Genomic DNA, 20,638 nt, shown 5'->3' with positions numbered 1-20,638 from the left:
CAGTATTAAAATATTATCCTCCCTGAAGTATTCTCACTACTCTTACAGATCTGGCACGCAGACCAACAATTACACAAAGTCTTTGTAACCAGTACTTCACTAGGCAAAATTAATAATGTAGTGCTGACATCATGCCCTATGTATGACCACAATGCTATCACCTTCAGTGTAAAAAGAAGTTATGCCTTACCATAATGTTCCATCTGTATTGTTGATCCTTGTTCAGTCATTACGCATGGGTATCGTTTCTGACCTTGGAACCGAGCCGGCCATTTTCCAAGCTCACGTCAGCTACAAACTCTCAAGCTAAACTCTTACCCATAATCCCCCTTTCCCTGTTACCTCAGATTGAGTTTGCAAGTCAAAAGAAGGTAGAGGCTATCTCTGGTCAAATAACCTAAGAGAACCGGATGGTGAGATCCACTACAAGTCACAGGAGGGGGAAGGAGGGAGGGTCGTAATGACTGAATGAGGATCAACAATACAGATAGAACGTTATGGTAAGACATAACTTCTTTATCTGATATTGTTAATCCTCGTTCATTCCTTACGCATGGGACAGAGTTCCCAGCTACCTCTATTCCTGGGAGGCTCTCATGGAAGGACATTCCTGAGCACCATACAACCAAAAGATGCTCTTCTCCTAGAGGCCAAATCCAATTTGTAATGATTGATGATGGTGTGAGGCGTAGCCCAAGTTGCAGCTGCACAGATGTAATGTAAAGAAGCTCTGTCATGGAAGGCAGCAGAAGTTGCCACCGACCTTGTCGAATGAGCTTTTGTGGTAGTAGGTAATGGGATATTACATTGTGTATAAATGAAGGTCACACAGTCCTTCAACAATCTAGCTAATGTGACCTTAGCAACAGCAGATCCTAATCTAGGTCCAGAATAGGCCAAAAATAACTGGTCAGATTTACGAAAGGACCTAGTCCTGTTTAAGTAAAAACGGATTTGCCTGTGGATATCTAGGGTATGTAGGCAATACTCTTCTCTGTTTGAATGATCGGGAAAGAAAACTGGCAATTCAATGGCTTGATTAATGGACATTTCAGAGATCACTTTAGGCAGAAATGACGGATTAGTTCTCAGAGACACTATCTCTATGAAAAATCAAGTATGGACTCTTGATACATAAAGCTTGAAGCTCAGAAATATGTCTGGCAGAAGTAATGGCAACCAAAAACAAGGTTTTCCATGACAAATACTTGAAGTCGCAAGAAGAAGCTGGTTCGAAGGGTGGCATTGTCAGAGCTTGTAGAACTAATGATAGATCCCATGGTTGAATAGGTTCTCTAAAAGGTGGCCTCAGATGATTCACACCTTTTATGAAGGTCTTGCACAATTTGTGAGACATAAGAGAGGAATCTTGGACACCCTCATGAAAATTAGAAATTGCAGCCAAATGAACTCTAATGGTAGAGGCCGATAGACCCGACTGGAAAAGGTCGGCCAGATAGTCTAGTATTATCGACACTGATGCTGAGAAGGGATCTACTTGTTTATCTTTCAGCCAACAGATAAATCTTTTCCACTTGCTTAGATAAGTAATTCTAGTGGAAGACTTATGAGATGCAATGAGAATGTCACGTACTGGTAAAGAAAGATCATTCTGCCTGGCAATCAAGGGAATTGGAGTAGCCAAGCTGTGAGCTTCAGGCTGTTCAAGTTGGGATGAATCAGGTTCTGTGGGTGTGAGATCAACTCCGGGGTTGGATGGAGAATCCATGGTCGATCTAGTAGGTAAGGCCAAAGGAAGGGGAACCAAATCTGACGAGGCCAATATGGTGCTATGACGATCACCTTGCTCTTCAACCGATGGGATTTCTTCAGAAACTGAGGAATGAGGGGAAAGGGTGGGAATGCATAAAGAAGGCCCGAGGACCAATCATTGACTGGAGCATCTGTGGGTGACTGACCCGGAGGGGGAATCAGGGCGAAGTAGTTGCTGCATTTGTAGCTGGTCCGGGATGCAAAGAGGTCACAGCAAGGACGGCCACAGTGGTGGAAGATCTCCGCTGCTATCAAGGGATTCAGGGACCACTCATGAGGTTGTAGAATGCACCTGCTGAGTCTCTCTGCTATCACGTTGGAACTCCCGGGAATGTGCGTTGCTAGAAGAAAACAGTTGGTAGTCATCGTCCACTGCCCTATCCTCATGGTCTCTCGACAAAGTGGGTAAGATTTGGTTCCACCTTGCTTGTTGATGTACCAGACCACCGCCATGTTGTCTGATTGAATCACAATCGTCCCAGACGGCAGCAGGGGATGGAATGCTTGCAACGCCAGAAGCACTGCCCTTAGCTCTAGAACATTTATATGCAGATGGGCCTCCAGTTCGGACCAAGTGCCTTGGACTGTCTGTCCCTGACATAGCCCCCCCCCACCCCATCAGGGAGGCATCCATGGTCACTGTGGCCTTGGGTTCCTGGGGAGAGAAGGGGCGAGACCATTGTGACAGCTTGTGTGTCATCCACCAATTTAAATCCTGTTTGCACCTGTGGGTTACTTGAATCTTGGCTGAAAGAGGATGCTGAAAAGGATACCATTGGGTGAGCAGTAGCCATTTTAGAAGCCTCATATGAAACCTGGCCAGGGGGACAATTGTGATGGAGGCTGCCATGGAACCCAACAGCTGTAAGACAGAGTGAGCTGTGGATTTCTCCCTTTAAAGGATTGGAATCAGTTGTTGCTTTATCCTTAAAATTCTGTGCTAGGCATCAAAAGCACTGGGGCTGACTGAGTGAGCTCCGGAGCGGAAACTTTAGCCTTTTTAGGTTTTGGTTGGTGGAAGTCCCCAGCCGGGGACGAAGGCAAAGACTTGGCCTTAGTATGAACATTCAAAATGTTCTTATGGGCTCTAGGAGGTGTTGAGGCCTCCAACCCAGAAATAGCCTCTGAAAAGGGAGATTTAAGAAGTCCCTTCAGCAACAACTTGTTTTTCCTTTCCAACAAAGTTCTATTAGAAACATTTTCGCAGCTAGTACAAGGCGGGTCAACAGATAAATGGGATGCCCCCAAGCAATAAACGCACAAAGAGTGTGCATCAGATGTAGGTAATTTGTGTCCACAATCAGAACACCTTATAAAACCTGGACTACCTTTCTTATCTGCCATGATAGAAAAAAGGGGTAGTAGAAAGGGTACCAGCAATGGTACAAAAGAATACCCGAAGGTATGAAAAAAGGAAGATTACCAACGATGGTAGGGGAGAAATACCTTGCGGTAAAAGGTGTAGAGAAAAGAGAAGAAAACTCAAGAAAATATGGTCGCTAGATGCGATAGGGTAAGAGACAACAAATAGAAACTTTTCTGACAGAAAAAGTTATATAAATGACTATTCTGACAACAAATAACTATACTTAGCTCAGGAGAAGCAGCTTGACACGACCGAATGGCAATGCGGCAAACGAAATCTGAGGTAACAGGGAGAGGAGGATTATGGGTTAAGAATTTAGCTCAAGTGTTTGTAGCTGACGCGAGCTTGGAAAATGGCTGGCTCTGTTCCGAGGTCGGAACCGATACCCATGCGTAAGGAATGAACGAGGATTAACAATATCAGATCACTTAATACTGACCCCTTAAACTTCTGCCAAAGACTACCTGCTTATTTAGTAACAGTACAAGGATTTAAAGAACTACAGCTTTACCTAGATGCCAATAATAATGGAGAGGTTTCAGATATTATCCTGAAGGACACTTTAAAGGTAGTCTTACATAGTAAAGTCAAAAGTTGGTATATAAATAAAAGGGAAGAGTGGAATAAAAAAACTGATAGACATACAAAAAGAAATTCATCAACTAAAATTAAAACTTACATCAAATGAAAAATCTGTATTACCTGACATATGTAAAGTGAACAAGGAATATCAGGATATCATGCATCATAAAATATCAATAAATCTGGAAGAAAACAGATTACAACCCTACTCAATTAATCACAAGAGTATGCACAGGATTGCGATTAGATCTAAATATTTAAATGAAAAAAGTCATATAAAAGAAATTATATACACTGAAAATAATCAAGACTAGCAAAGTTACAGATCTAAAAAATATCTTATTATATAATGTTTTAAAAACCATTACAAGCATATTAATAATAATAACTCATATACAAGTAATACAAATGTATAGACAACTTTCTTGCTAATAATATTCAAAATAAATTATCCAAACACAATATTAATAACACAGACAAACCCTTTTCCTTTAAAGAATTAAAGGAACAAATAAAAATCTTAAGACAAAAAATGCACCAGGGCTGGATGGTCTAATTCAGAAATTTTACAAACTTTTACCTGATAACATCATGAAAATCTTACTCAATGCATTCCAAGAAGTTAAAACTACAGCAAACATCCCTCCCTCATGGAATTACTCCATCATCTCTCCCATCTTAAAACCAAATAAAGAGCCCAACCTTTGCACATCACACAAGCCAATTTCTTTGCTTAACACTGATTACAAGATATTCATGTCTATCTTAGCAGACAGATTAAACAATATTCTTTTAATATTAATTCATGAAGACAAACCGGGTTTATCAAAAACAGAAAGGTACAAGACAATGTAATTAGATTATTGTCCTTAACAGACTTAACAAACAAGAAAAAATGAGATTTCTATTTTAAGCCTTGATATAGATAGAGCTTTTAACTCCCTAAGTTGGCCATATCTGTTTAAACCTCTGCAAAAATACAATTTCTCCCCAAACTTTATAGGATTAATTAAAAACTATATGAAAAATCCATAGCCTATGTAAAGACTGGATCTTATCTATCTAGCCCATTCGAAATATTAAGAGGTACTAAACAGGGGTGTCCCCTCTCCCCATTACTCTTTGCCCTGGCTATTGAGCTTCTTGCAAATTATGTTAGGAAATAATGACAGGATATAAAGTGTCAGACAAATTATCCCCCAAGATAGAACTGTTTGCTGATGACCTACTAACTTCTAATGATACTGAAAATTTAATAGATCACCTATTACATAATCTAGACTTCTTTGCCAACATCTCTGGTCTAAAATTTGATCACTACAAAACTCAGGCACTTCTGTTGAATAAAAACGTTACTAAGAGACTTAGATTGTAAAGAGGCATAAAATGGGAGGGCACACATATTAAATATCTAGGTATCATTATTAAATGTAATTATAAAAAAAATCACTCACATCTAATTACCAACAACTTATAAACTCAACTACTAGTCTAGCTGATGGTTGGAATAGACTCTTCTTCACATTTGAAGACAGACTAACTTTAATCAAAATTATACTGTTACCTACAATCTTATTTATTAGCCAAACTCAAATAATTCCCCCACCTGTCAAAACTAAACAGAAAATGAGTAACTTATTACTCAACTTCCTTTGGTATCCAAAAAAAAAAACAAGAATTTCTCTTCTCTGGCACACCACAAGCTGGGATAAAGGAGGTATAGGGTTTCCAAATATTGATTTTTATTTAAACTCTGCATTTATTAGCATAGTGTTACTTTGGAATAATACTTCTTATACATCATATTAGAAATCAATACATGAAGCCTTACTTCTTAATAGTAATAGGACATCACTTGAACCATATACTCAAATACATACAAACGTCTTTATATGGATTTTAAAAACATACATTCAAGGTGAAAGGTCAAAACTTGTTCTCACATCTCTTCTAAACCAAATATTGCTTTTCTAATCAAGTAATTAAAAAATTATTAAAAATTATGTTTCCTATTGCTCACACGAAAGAATGTTTGATATCTTTTGATACTCAGAAAATGTCAGAATTTAAGAAGGGTGACCTATTATATTGGAATCAATTTCTCTCAGCTAATAAAATAAGTTTTGCAGACTGTTTGATCAGCAGACAGAGTTTGCAAAATTGCAATTGGCTGGGCATCCAAACTTGTAAGGATTTTATACATACCATGCTCGTGCCCTCGTTAGAGGCATACAATAAGAGTAACTTAAAAATCTTAGATTTTATCTCAACAGTTATTAATAGCTCATCCAAGAACACTTCATACATATCTGTTATTTATAAAATTCTCAGAAATGATTTTAGCAAAACAGATGTTTCTTTTTGGAATTATTCAAGTGAAGTTAATAGACAAGTATTGTCAGAAAAAAAGATAACTTTGTTTACAGTCGGTGAAGGAATCCACATTTTCCCTGTTCTGGCATATATATACACATGGAAATTTTTATATAGATTTTTTTTCACCCCATATAGACTAGCAAAAATGTACAAGAAAGATGAAATGAAATGCTGGACATGTGGACACCCTGATGCTGACTGGATACATGCTGACCAGATACATATGGTTAACTGCAAAATAATTTCCACATTTTGGTTAGACTTTAAATATGTTTGTAAAGCTCTATGGAATGACAACTGTATAATTTCTGACTCCCTTATCCTTTTCAATGTTCCTGTTCCTGAAGTCATTCCTAAAAAACAAACATTTTTACTATGGTCTAGTCTCTCTATAGTAATCAAAATAGTTACTAAAAATTGGAAATCCCAATCTACTCCTATCTTTAAAGTTGAGTTTATTCATCTTGTGAAATACACTTGTAAGAATGAGATTGCTACTATAAAAGCAAGGACTAACAACACAACTCATCATTTAATTGCTTGGACACAACTGTGTAATCTGTTAGAAATATATTAAGTGTTCTCCTGTGTATATTGTTTTTTTTTAGTTGTTATGGACATTGTATACAGTTTGTTTTTTTCTTGTTACTATACCGTTAAGGTACTATGTTAGAAAATTAATGAAAACATTTTGGGGAAAAAAAAAACTTTGTCAATGATAAAAAATATAAACCTCTTAAAATGTTTACATTTTATAGAATGTCTGAATAGGGCATTTACAGGCCTTTTGTTTTAATGCCATTACCATGTTTCTCTTTGTGGTCCTTTAGTTTTCTAATAGTTTTGCCTATATAAAACGCTTGACATGAAATACATGAGGCAATGCAGACTACCATTTTAGAATTACAATTACATCTCCCCAGACAGCTAATAGTGCGGTTATAAATTATTACGGCCACATATTATCCATCACTTATTTCTTTCGGCTTTCCTGGTTAGGGGTTGCCACAGTGGATCACTGGTCTGCAGATTGATCAGCAGTGGTGTTTTTACAGTGTCAAGTTGCCAGCCCAGTGCCCAACCTTCACAGAAAGCACACACATACACACACATACCTACCTGCATGCCTTTAAAACACACTCAACTGCAGGGAAGACATGTAGACTCCACACAGAAGGTGCTCCAGCCGTGAATCGAACCAGAGAACCTCTAGCTGTGAGGTGACAACACTAACCACTGTACCACCACGGCCATAATTTTGTGAAACCTGCATGTATTGCACTAGGCCATGATTGACCTAAAGCTACTTCTGTCAAGTTCGGGATTGTTTTCTAGCCAACCCTTCATATTTTTGCCCCTACTGTAAACTATTTGGGGTTTATTACCCAACTTTATCCTCACATCAAGTAAAGAGCCATGTTCCAAGCTGTCCTCAAAGTTCTGTGAATATAGGGGACATTATTGTTATAATGCACTATTCGTAGCACATACTCTGTCATCCTTGTTATCAGTGAAACTTTTGAAGTTCTTTGAAATACCATCAGGTCTCAAAATAGGGGTAAATCTACTAGATCTCTCTCTCTATCTCTCTCTTTTATTTTTACCTCTTTGCTTATTTTTCTTATAAGAGTCAATGGGTATCCTCTTTCTTCAACCATATTATTCCAGTTGTCTATTTCGGTCAAAACACACTGTCTACCATAATTAACCTAGATAACTGGACCATTTGTCCTTTAACTACACTCTTTTTTTGAAATGAAGGGTGACAACTATTAAAGTGTAAAAATGAATTTGAGAATGCTTTTTATGGTAAACGGTAGAAAAAAATCTGTTCCCTGTGTTGTTTTTATAAAGACAAACATCCAAATAATGTGTATGTGCCCATAACCATATGCTGCATACTCACTCCAACCATAAGCAGCTGCATATCTATGTGGTTGTGTAGAAAAAAAGGAATCACCACAATTCTCCCCACTCTCTCTCTCTCTATATATATATATGTGTGTGTGTGTGTGTGTGTATATATTATACGTGTATTTACATATAAAACCATAACCTAAGTAACACCAGCATATACTTTATTACTGCAGTATCTATAAACCTGCGTAGTCATTGTTACCACTTACATTTGCATTGCATGTCACACATGAACTCTTGTTACATTGTCTTTTTAATTGCCGCAAAAACACTACATCATCCCTTTAATTGCTCTGAAAACTTGCAGCAATGGTGAACAGTGTAAGAAGTTCTGGAATCTCACCCATTATTTCTACAAAGAGGACATAGTTGGAGGGTGTTATTAGGAAGCAGCAAGAACATCAATAAGGTAGGGTTGAGACTGAAAGTTAAAGTGAAGAGAAGGGCAAAGAAGGTGCTGATAAACTGGAGTCATACTGAACTATGGGAGAACCAATATGGGGGTTAAAGCGCAGGAAACAAGAGATACAGTGAAGGAAGACAGACATCAGGAATGGTGACAAAGTGAGGGTAAACAGCAGGAGAAGTAGCCAAAGGGCATCAGTGTTACTAACTGTATGCTTGTGAGACCATGACACATGGATATCAGTGCCGTTCTGTGGTCACCAGTGAAAGGAATGTTCTAAATAAAATAATGAACACTAATAATAAATGATGAACACTAATAATAAATAATGAACACTAATAATAAATGATGAACACTAATAATAAATAATGAACACTAATAATAAATGATGAGAGCTATACTTTACAATCCAGTTATGAATATTATGGGCTATAAGCAACCCATTGAAGTCAAGCTTTGTGCAGGAACAGAATCTTCTGAAATGTAACCAGCTGCAGACCTCATACCATCAGCTTGAAATCTTCCTCATCTCTGAGGACCTTACCTGGTGAGGAGATATTTGGTAAGATGTTGACGAAGTCTTCCCAAGCCTGATTGTTGTCTACGGTTGTTGCTACCTGAACAAAGAATCAGAATGAAGGAACATCAGCAATTTACCTCAACTTGGTGTATACATTTGTTTATTTTTTGTATTTGTTTACTGAGGTAGAATACTGATACACATGGACCAAGTTCTAGGCGGTCACATAGACAAAAGGTAATACAAAGCAAAATAACAACGTTGATGTTCTATATAAGGTATGTGTGTTTTTGTTTTAACTATAAACAATATTTACAATAGAAAAAACATGTAAGTAATCCTTCTTATAACATCCTTAGAAATTACTGCAATCTTTTTTTACTGCTGTTTTAAAGACCAAAAAAGGTACTTACACAATAAATAGTCTACCATGGTAAATAATATATTTGGCTCGTTTGAGGGGATGTTTTTTGAGCTCACACAAGAACTTGGTATAAGAGGTTATATTTTTTATGAACTGGATAAGAGATTTAGGGAGTTCCGATCTCAGAGTACATAAGCTAAGCTTAGTGCATTGTAATTTGATTTTGGCATTTATAGTATTGGACCTGAGTGTGTTTGTTCTCTAAGGTTGTTGGACAGGATTTACATAGTAAGCCTGGTAGCTAACTAGGCTGGTGGGTGTTGAATATCTGAGAGCCTAGGAGAAAATTAGCACTTTCTGTTACAAATAACCATTTAGCTTTTCGGACTGTCAAACAATGGTGTCCTTGGGTAATGAAATGACGGATCTTTTTATAAAAGACTTGCAGTATTTTTGTTTGAAGCAGCTGCCATTATGGGAAGACCATATTTAAGATGAGAGAAAGTGTTTCTTTACCTAGTGCAGATCTTGCTGCAAAGGAAATTCTGAAATCTTTCTTGCAAAAAAAAAAAAAAAAAAAAAAAAAGCTGATTTTGCTTCCGTTTTTATGTTTTATGTGAAGTTTAAAGTTCAAGTGTTGTTCAAGCCAAATGCTAGGTATTTCAAAGACATATTTGGTTCAACTGGCTCTTTAATGTCTATAATTTGTTAAGTGTTCAGGACATTAGAAAATTTTTGCTTTGTTGAAAATAGCATGTTTTTTTTTTGAGTTCAAAAGTATTTTTTTGTTTATCGGTAATCCAATTGGCAATGTTGCGGTGGTCACTTTCTAGTTGGTTTTACACTAAGCAGTGTCAAGGGTTTAATGAACTAACCATGTAGGTAACATGATTGGCATTGTCAACTTTCACAACATACGTACTACTGCTTAAACACAGAACCAGCTCAAGGGATCCTCCAAATAGCAGCATCAAAGTTAAAAAAAGTGTTAAATAAAACTGCACTTACAGGACAGCAGTGAAACTATGGCAAACTTACAGGAAGTAATAATGATGGCAGCAAAAATGAAATAAGTACAAGAAGGTTAGCATAATGGTTAAGGTGTTGACCTTATAAACACAAGGTGCAAGGTTGGATTCTTACATGGGGTAACTGGCTAGGCTTAAAATGGCTGACAAAGGAAGTTAGCCTAGTACAAACATATAACTGACAACTCCTTCCATCTGCGGGGACTGTGCTCCCTACATAATATAATAAGCTGTGAAGTTGCTACTTGACGAGGGAGAGGGGAAGTAACAATGAAATTTTCAGTGAAAAGTACAATACTGAGAGCAAGATCGCACAGTACCTGTTATACTATTTTGTTGCCAGTGTAACCTACAGCGGCACACCTGACTGCTGTTTAACATTATGCCCTACTACACTGGGACAGTGGTACAGGATTTCTGCCAGTTTTCACAACGCATTCATATTCTGCCCCCTTGAAAGGTCAGACATGCTGTATATACTATCTGGCAATTAGTGCAGAAGATTAAGGTTGTGAGCTGTGAATGAGCTAAGTAGCTCTAACAGCTGTCACTCAGTTTGTTGACGTCCCAGTTAGTCGGAAAAGGAAAAGGCTTGGTGCGATGTTTTACTGATTCCCTTTTTGTAAAGACATTAGTTCATAGGTAGGTACTAGGCTATCGGCCCAAGAGCCTAAGTAAGCCTAGCCAACAAGGTTCCCTGGCTTACGCCACCCAAGAAAGTGAATTGTTTTATATGTTTGATACTTTAGTCTGTAATCTACTTCCCCTGGACCTAGCATATGGCATGGGTACCTAACATTTTCTTTCTGGAAGTAGCAGATAATAAACGTTATTATGTATAGTAGTTTATACATGGCTACTTCTGTGTATTAATTAATTTATTTATTTATTTAACATTTGTTGACCGGGAAAGTCCGACTAGGTTCCACAGATCCTGTTTTCAGCGGAGGCCCGGGGAGAAATGCTCCAGAAGCATGTCTTTAGAATGTGGGAGGAAACCGGAGTACCCGGAGGAAACCCACGCGAACGCAGGGAGAACATGCAAACTCACACAGAAGGCACCCCAACCGAGAATCGAACCGGAGAACCTCTTGCTGTGAGGCGACAGCATTAACCGCTGCACCACTGCGCCGCCCTGCGCCATTACACCATGCGTGTAAGGCAGGATAATATTATTAAATGCATTTAAAATACATTCTTAAAAAAGGGCCCTTTGCAATTTATTTTAGTTTCTAGTAGTTTGCCTGTTTTGTAAAATTCAATTTAAATACCATCTCTGGTATTAGTAGGCACAATTTTTTTTAACTGAGAAGAGCTGGTATGATTTTTGAGAATGTTTACATAAGTTGTGTTGAGGTGATAAAAAAATATCTGAAGTAGCACTGGGGGACTTGCAGTTATTTCTCCAGAGAATGCAGCTGTGTATAAGGACTCACCCGGAAATATTGGCATGGACTCACCAGGACATGCCAGCTGCTCAGAACTGGGCTCCATATGTTGGTACAGGATCACAGGAGGTTACTAGGCTAATGGCCCTAGGGCCCTTACAAGCCTAGCCAAGAATTTATCCCCAAAAAAGAAACCTAAGTCAGCACCTGTTGCCCCTGCCAATAAGGGACACGTGGAACATCCTAGGACAAATTTGTGGTTTCCCACCCACTCATCAAGGTTGCGGTTGAAAAGGGTCAGTGAGGTGCTCTGTTTCACGTGTATGGGAAGTCTATTCCAAAGACACGGCAGCCTCTGGGAGACAAACTTGTCTCTCCATCAGGTTTTGTTGATGTTGCATATTATATTCAGGTCTTTTGAGCGGGTAATGTGTGAGGAGTTATACTTACGGATATGGAGCATCTCTAGTAAGGCAGGTTCCGAGATTGCCTTGTAGGCAAGACATAGATCAGCCCTGAGCAATCTGAACGATACTAAATAGAGTGATAGTGGTTTGAGCCTGTCCACATAGGACAGGTGTTGGAGGCCATGGATTCTCTTTGTGAGATATTTCAGTGGCCTTTCCAGTTGGTGCAGATGTTTGGAGAGGTACCTACCAAATGGGGTGTTATACTAAATTCTTGGTCTAATGAGGAAGGAGTATAGAGAGGTAATAATCTCCTTTTTTCTGGATGCAATCCCTTTACTTATGAGATGAACCAAGTAAAAGACTTTTCTGACCACTGCCACTACATGATGGTCGAATGTGAGGTTGTTATCAACCCGAGTGCCCAGGTCTCTCACCACAGGTTGTGTGCTTAGGGGGTTGCTGTTGATGTGGTAATCAGTAGGAGCCGTGTTTTTGCCAAGTGGTATGATGATACATTTTTTGCATTTAGCTTGAGGCCATGACTTTGACACCAATCATTAGTTGCTGCGAGACCCGCTTGCAGTACGTTAACATTATTTCGTGAGTCAATGACAGCACCCAACTTACAGTCACCCACAAACTTGGTCAGCCACAGGCCTTTTGTCTTTGCCTGGACCTCTGAGAAGTAGATGCCAAACAGTAAGGGTCCCGGGGAACTCCAATAGTGACAGCTCTGCTATCGGAGGTGGTTGCGCCTATTTTGACTTTGAGGGTCCTGTCAATGAGCCAGTTGGCCTCCTACTCACTTGACAGTAATAAAGGCACAGAATTCCCAACTGAACTACTGACTGAAATTACAAGATACTGCAGCATAACCCTATTATTTATTTTTTAGCCCTGTACTGCCAATTATCAGCCCCCTTTGTGACTAATTCATCCTTCTGCCCCCAAAAGACATGCTACCTGCAGCAGTCTATGTCACCATGTGAGTGTATTCCTGCTCTTGAGTGGGGATTTATCATGCTTGGAGGCTATGTATTTTTCCATTATGTACCATTCCCCTCCCTTGGTGGCCAGCAAGTGAACTGCTGAGGTAGGCCCTGTAATGTCCAGTTCTGGTGTCTGAATCTACACACATTACTTCTAATTACAGTATGTCCACACTGCCTAGCAGACCACATTGTTTACCTACTGGGCAAGCCATTGCTGTTTAGCACAACTGTACTGCTCAACATCTTAGAGAAAGAAATCTGGACAAAGCCAAAAAACAGGGACAAATGTTATATTGCTCTTGTAAATTTATAAAGTTTCTGGAATAACATGTTTTGCATTTGTATGCATTTTCTGAAGAATATGAAGCCTGAAACTCAAATGTCGGTCATTATTAAGTGACTTCAGTCCTTAGTGATTTGACAGAAAACCACAGATTTTATAAGAAACTCACTAAAATATGGACATTCTCTGAAAATCTGGACATTTTAGATGTATGAGCATAGCAGTTGGCACTCACCATATGGCTCTTATACACTGGGACCTAGTCAACACCATGTTTCCCCAAGATGGACAGACTACTGTATGTCACTTGCTCCTATCTCCCCCAGCCAAAGTTCACTCACAGAACTTTGGATACAGCGTTAAAGCAAGGATGCCATTACTCTACACCATACAGCCAGTTCGGCACCTTTTTTTTAAATAAAAAGGATAGTGGGGTGGTTCCAGGGCTTTGTTAATTATCATTTGCCAGGTAAAGTGGAGGATTACGGTCATGCGCTGTTTTAATGAACTGCTTCCTGTAGGCTAGGGTTTGAGTTCCTTGACCTCCATCTGCCTAATGTCTTACTCTAAGCAAGACATTTAACTGGGCAGTGGTCATGGGCTGAGTCTGAAAAAGGGACATATGGATCAATTCTTTACCCTAAGAAATAAAAGTAAATTCTTTATATTAAAATATGATCTTAATAGTGAATAGTCTTTTCAAAGAGCCTGCATAGTTCTTTTAAGAAAAGCACATTTCAGCATGTTTTAACTTTTTCACTATAATTTGTTTGAAGTTGCAAAACATACTCAAAGTTAAGTATAAATGAGATATACTACTTCATGGTTGTTGGAAACTGATGACTTGCAGCCACATGTTAATATTCTGAGGTGTTAATATTTATTTTTTATATTAATGTCATGTGTTTACTATGCAACTAAATGTACATATTCAATACTTATGCTTACATTACAAACAAGCTATGCTCACATATCTGTACTATGATCATGTATTGTTTTAAGCAGTTAATCTCATACAACAAACTTTCCTCTGCTGTGTATTCCCTATACTATGTTACCTCCTGTTTTCTATCATATATTTTTTATCAAGTATGACTTATTACTCTGTAACTTTGTGGAGCTTTTCTCCCCAGGGCTCTGCTGAAAACGGACACTATTTGTCGAGTTGGACTATCCTGGTAAACAAATGTTAAATATATAAATAAATAAATAAATAAATATTGTTTCAGCACAAGGAACACCTTATCATCACCACCATCCCCATCCAGCCATCTAAGCTACTTCAGTTGTTTAGCTAACCTTCACACAAATAAATAAATAGCTCCTGACTTTCTGATGTACTTTTTTGTAAAATGTATGCGAGAAACAGGAAACCTTGTATTTTTTTTGGTGTATCTGCATAGCAGATATTTTCATTCTTTGATTACTCTCTTTGTCTAGCTGAAGGTCTTGAAGGAAACAGAGCTTATCCTGGCACTCAGTGAACACAAGGCAGAGAAAGTAATCCTGGATGTAGTGCCAGGCCATCATGAGATGTCTACACCGATGTACACTTACATGCAGTTTTGGATCATTAGGTCATCTACAGCAGCTTACTGGGATGATGAAGCCAGAGCATCCAGTAAACTATGTTGACACAGGGAGGGAGAACAACACACTCCACAAAAACAGCTCCCCAGCTGAGGGAACGAGAACAGCAGACTTCACAAAGAAGGCTCCCCAGCTAGACTCTGATCTGGAAAACCTATGGTCCCCTTCACAAAGTCGAATGGCCACAATCTCGAAAGTCATATGGCTGAGACCATATGCTCGAAATTGTGGAAGCTCGACTCTTTGAATGGGGAACAGCATACAGCGCAGAAAAAGAAGTTATGTCTTACCATAACATTCCATCTGTATTGTTGATCCTCGTTCAGTCATTACGCATGGGTATCAGTTCAGAGCTCGGAACCGAGCCGGCCATTTTCCAAGCCTGCGTCAGCTTCAAACTCTCGAGCTAAACTCTTACCCACAATCCCCCTTTCCCTGTTACCTCAGATTGAGTTTGCAAGTCAAAGAAGGTAGAGACTACCTCTGGTCAAATAACCTAAGAGAATCAGATGGTGAGATCCACTAGAAACCACAGGAGGGGGAAGGAGAGAGGGTCGTAATGACTGAATGAGGATCAACAATACAGATGGAATGTTATGGTAAGACATAACTTCTTTATCTGATATTGTTAATCCTCATTCATTCCATACGCATGGGACAGAGTCCCCAGCTACCTCTTTTCCTGGGAGGCTCTCATGGAAGGACATTCCTGAGCACCACAGAACCAAAAGATGCTCTTCCCCTGGAGGCCAAATCCAATTTGCAATGATCGATGAAGGTATGATGCGTAGCCCAAGTTGCAGCTGCACAGATGTGATGTAAAGAAGCTCTGGCATGGAAGGCAGCAGAAGTTGCCACCGACCTTGTTGAATGAGCTTTCATGGTAGTAGGAAATGAGATATTACGTTGTGTGTAAATAAAGGTCACACAGTCCTTCAACCATCTAGCTAATGTGACCTTTGCAACAGCAGATCCTAATAGGTCAGAAAAAAAAAAAAAAAACTGGTCAGATTTGCGAAGAAGGTTTAGGTTTAGTCCTGTAAAAGTAATTGCCTGTGTATATCTAGGGGTAGTAGGCAATACTCTCCTCTGTTTGAATGACTGGGAAAAAAAAAAAAAAATTCAATGGCTGGGCTGATTTAAGAGATCATCAGAGATCGAAATAGCGAATTAGTTCTTAGAGACACTTAGACTCTACTATCTCTATGAAAATCAACTAAATCAACATAAAGCTCTAAGCTCAGAAATATCTATATAAATGGCATATAATGGCGAAAAAATTTTTTTTTTTCAAACACAATAGTGCATAGTGGGAAAAGCAGGTGAGGAAAAAAAAAGGACATTGCTCAGAGCTTGTAGAATAAATGAATTAAATGAATTCTCTCTGAGGTTCTCTGAAAAGAATCAGATGATTCATCACACCTTATGACGGTCTTGCACAATTTATGGGACATAAGAGAGGAATCTTGGACACCCTCATGAAAATTAGAAATTGCAGCCAAATGAACTCTAATGGTGGAGGTCGACAGACCCGACTGAAACAAGTCGGCCAGAAAGTCTAGTATTATCGACACTGGTGCTGAAAAGGGGTCTACTTGTTTATCTTTCAGCCAACAGGTAAATCCTTTCCACTTGCTCAGATAAGTAATTCTAGTGGAAGACTTATGAGAAGCAATGAGAATATCATGTACTGGTAAAGAAAGATCATTCTGCCTGGCAATCAAGGGAATTGGAGTAGCCAAGCCATAAGCTTCAGGCTGTTCAAGTTGGGATGAATCAGGTTCTGTGGATGTGAGATCAACTCCGGGGTTGGATGGAGAATCCATGGTCGATCTAGTAGGTGAGGCCAAAGGAAGGGGAACCAAATCTGTATAGGCCAATATGGTGCTATGAGGTTCACCTTGCTTTTTAACCGATGGGCTTTCTTCAGAAACTGGGGAATGAGGGGAAAGGGTGGAAATGCAGACTACAGCATCCCTGGGTGACTGTCCCAGAGGGGGAATCAGGGCGAAGTAGTTGCTGCATTTGTAGTTGGTCGGGGATGCAAAGAGGTCGCAGCAAGGATGTCCCCAGTGGTGGAAGATCTCCGCCGCTATCAAGGGATTCAGGGACCACTTGTGAGGTTGAAGAATGCACCTGCTGAGTCTGTCTGCTATCATGTTGGAACTCCCGGGAATGTGCATTGCTAGAAGAAAACGGTTGGTAGCCATCGCCCACTGCCATATCCTCATGGCCTCTCGACAAAGGGGGTAATATTTGGTTCCACCTTGCTTGTTGATGTACCAGACCATCGCCATGTTGTCTGATTGAATTGCAATTGTTCCACATGGCAGCAGGGGATTAAATGCTTGCAACGCCAGAAGCACTGCCCTCAGCTCTAGAACATTTATATGCAGATGAGCCTCCAGTTCGAACCAAGTGCCTTGGACTGTCTGTCCCTGACATAGCCCCCCACCCCATCAGGGAGGTGTCCATGGTCACTGTGGCCTTGGGTTGCTGGGGGGAGAAGGGGCGAGACCATTGTGAGAGATTGTGTGTCATCCACCTATTTAAATCCTGTTTGCACCTGCGGGTTACTCAAATAATTCATTAAGGTCATTAAGCTTTGTTTTAGGAGTTTGAGCGAACAGAATAAAGTCTTGATTTTTTTGGCGCTGTTTTTTTTTTATTTGGTTACTCAAATAATGGCTGAAAGAGGATGCTGAAAAGGATACCATTGGGTGAGCAGTAGCCATTGTAGAAGCCTCATGTGAAACCTGGTCAGGGGAACAATGGTGATGGAGGCTGCCATAGAAACCAACAGCTGTAGAACTGAGTGAGCCGTGGATTTTTCCTTTGAAAAGATTGGAATTAGTTGTTGCTTTATCCTTAGAATTCTGTGCTCTGGAATAGTAGCTCTGCAGTTTTTTGTGTCTAAGATAACCCCTATGAATTCTGTCGACTGAGATGGGGTGAGATTGGATTTTTGCCAGTTTATGGTTATGCCTAGCCTTTGAACAGCGAGGAGACAGTATGCCAGGGCTTTTTCCAGTAGATATCTGGTGGGGGTGGAAATGAGCCAGTCGTCTAGGTATGGAAACACCTGGAATCCTTGAAGTCGCAAGTGAGCTGTGACAACTGCCATGCACTTTGTGAACACTCTGGGGGCTGTAGAGTCCAAAGGGCAGTACTCTGAACTGGTAGTGACTGGCTCCCGCATGGAAGCGCAAACATCTTCTTGATGGCCTGTCCACCTTTATGTGGTAGTACGCATCTTGAAGATCTATAGAGCACATCCAATCGTCTTTTTCCAAAAGCAGGAGGATAGACTGTATTGTGACCATCCAGAATGTTTGTACTTTCACAAACTTGTTCAATACACTGAGATCCAAAACTGTTCTCCAGTCCCCGGTTTTCTTTGGCACCAAAAATAGTCAAGGAGAATCCGGATCCTATCTGGTCTGGAGGGACTATTTGGATGACTCTCTTTCTCAGCAGCTTTTCTACCTCTAGTGCTGCTTCTTCCATTTGATTGGGTGGAACGTCGGGAAGATTTTTTGAAGGGGCAGGACAAAGATCAAAGGGGATATGATAACCTCTGGTTATAATCCTTTGTACCCAAGAATCGGTGGTGATGGTTAGCCAGGCAGAAGGGTACAAGGAGAAACGTCCCCCAACCACCTCCAGAGGAAAGGAGTTGGGCTGCTCTTCAGGAGTGCTGGTAGGATTGACCAGGGAAGGAATCCCTGGAACCTTGGTTACGTGGATCCCCTCTGCCCCAAAAGGGGCGTCTTCCCTGTGAGTTTCCCTCTCTGTCTCTAGGGGAGAACTCGGCCTGTGTGTCACAGAAAGGACCCTGAGATTTCTTGAACCATATCTTCCCACTCTTTTGGTTTTGGGAGAAAGCACGTTGAGGGGAAGAATAACAGACACCTATGGCAGAAAGGGTCTTACCGTCCTGTTCACATGGGGCATTAAGAAAGAAGACTTAAAGGGTTCCGCAAAGTTGCACAAGCACATCCAGGCATGCCGTCTCAAGACCGCAGCTGAACCCACTGTTCTAGCTGCTCCTTCTGATGCGTGAGATATCAATCGCATAGAGGAGTTAGATATAGATTCAATGGTGGCCAGCTGAGAGGCCACTTTGTCACGGACTTCATCAGACACGGCACCAGCCAAGGTTTCAGACAGCTCAGAAACCAGATCCCTCTGAAGCCTGGTAAAATGTGCCATATAATTCAGGGACCTGACAGCAATGGTCGCTGAAGCAAAGGTGCACTTCCCTATCCTGTCCAGGGCCCGGGACTCTTTGTTAGGGAGATGGACAGTCTGGCTTTCTTTTTCTGCCAGATCCTTTTTTGTTGCTGCTGCCACCACCAAAGCATCCACAGGAAGACCTTTGGACCAATGGGGATCCAAAGCAGGAGGGGACAAGATCTTATCTGGCCTCTGGGGAATAGCTTTGACGGTATCAGGAGCCTTCCAAGCATGCTGCACGATGAGCCGGACAAGTTCATCAGCAGGTGGTGTAACCCAGGAGGTAGGGGGCTGGGTGTGAAAAGCCTGCAGGAACACAGATTCCTCAGAGGTGGGATAGAGGACTTCCAGTCACCTCTCTGTTTCAGGATTTCGAGGATATCATCAAAGGATACCTCAGAGGGTGACCAAGGGGATCCTTCCCCCTCATGGAAATCTGTGTCTTCGGTGAGGGACTCCTCTGTGGAGTCCATGTGCTTCCTCTTACCCAAACTTTTCCAGTAGACCTCCTCAGCAGGAGAAGCTGGAGAAGACAGCAGAAAAGGGGATTTCTGAGGGAATATGTCCTGTGGCCCCTGCACCCAGTGTCCGCTAGGTGTGACTTGTGAAATCAATGTACCAGAGGAGGGCAGAGGTATAGACAGACTGGAATTGCCAGCAGCAGCGAAAGCCTTCTCCATCAGATGGAAGGCTGGTCCACCCGAAGAGGAGTGCATGTCTAGGACAGGGTTCACCCCTCCCCTAAGTGGCTCAGCCTGCCGACCCAGAGTCCCAGGATGGCTGTAGAGCAGCAAACTATGCGTGTCACAACTGACATCCTGGGTCGTAGCAAAACTTTCCTGCCACAAAGGCAACTGCGGTTCCTTAGTGAGATCCATAAAGGGAAATGCAGAAGGGGAAGACTGTGCTATATCCATGGACTTCAAAGGCAATGAAGGAGGAAAATAAGAAGGGGTCTTTGGAGGTGGGTGATCACCTCCCAAGGAAGGATAGTTCCTGAGTGGTGGGATACCTCTGCCAAGAGTACCTGGTCCACAAGACACAACACATCATGTTCAGAAAGGCTTCTAGTGGACCTCAAGGAGACTGAGGGAGAAACAGGCCTGTCCACAGAGGAGGCAGACTCGGTGCCCATCTCATCTGACCGCACCAAGGACAACGGTGCTGAGAGAGACTGGACTACTGTTGTCTGCACCGAAGAAGTCATTGATGCCGAGGTCATCTTCTGCACCGACACAGGGATCAGTGCCGAAGTGGTTGTCGGTGCCGAAGCTGGAACTGACAAGACAGGAGTCAACAATAAAGACGTCAGTCCCGATGAAGATCTTGGAGCAGACACAGTCAAGGTCTGCTCCAACTGAACAGTCGGTGCTGATACAGTGAAAATGGTCTGAACCGAGGAGCCCC

The 20,638-nt window shown here is 40.9% G+C and overlaps 1 protein-coding gene across 3 annotated transcripts in view; it reads right to left on the bottom strand.

Moving 5' to 3' along the window:
- The window catches only part of LOC122814026 (carbonic anhydrase 4-like), a 329,800-nt gene that overhangs the window by 88,982 nt on the left and 220,180 nt on the right, over positions 1-20,638 (bottom strand). For all 3 annotated transcript variants that reach the window (XM_044086610.1, XM_044086611.1, XM_044086612.1), the window contains one exon: positions 8,965-9,037. In XM_044086610.1, coding sequence (XP_043942545.1) covers positions 8,965-9,037 — 73 coding nt within the window. The remainder of the gene's footprint in view (positions 1-8,964; positions 9,038-20,638) is intronic.

Source organism: Protopterus annectens, chromosome 10.part0, assembly GCF_019279795.1.
Source record: "Protopterus annectens isolate FY-2018-M chromosome 10.part0, PAN1.0, whole genome shotgun sequence".
NCBI classification, from domain to species: domain Eukaryota; kingdom Metazoa; phylum Chordata; order Ceratodontiformes; family Protopteridae; genus Protopterus; species Protopterus annectens.
The sequence above is the reverse complement of the archived record's forward strand: the minus strand, read 5'-3'. Positions and strand labels throughout refer to the sequence as shown.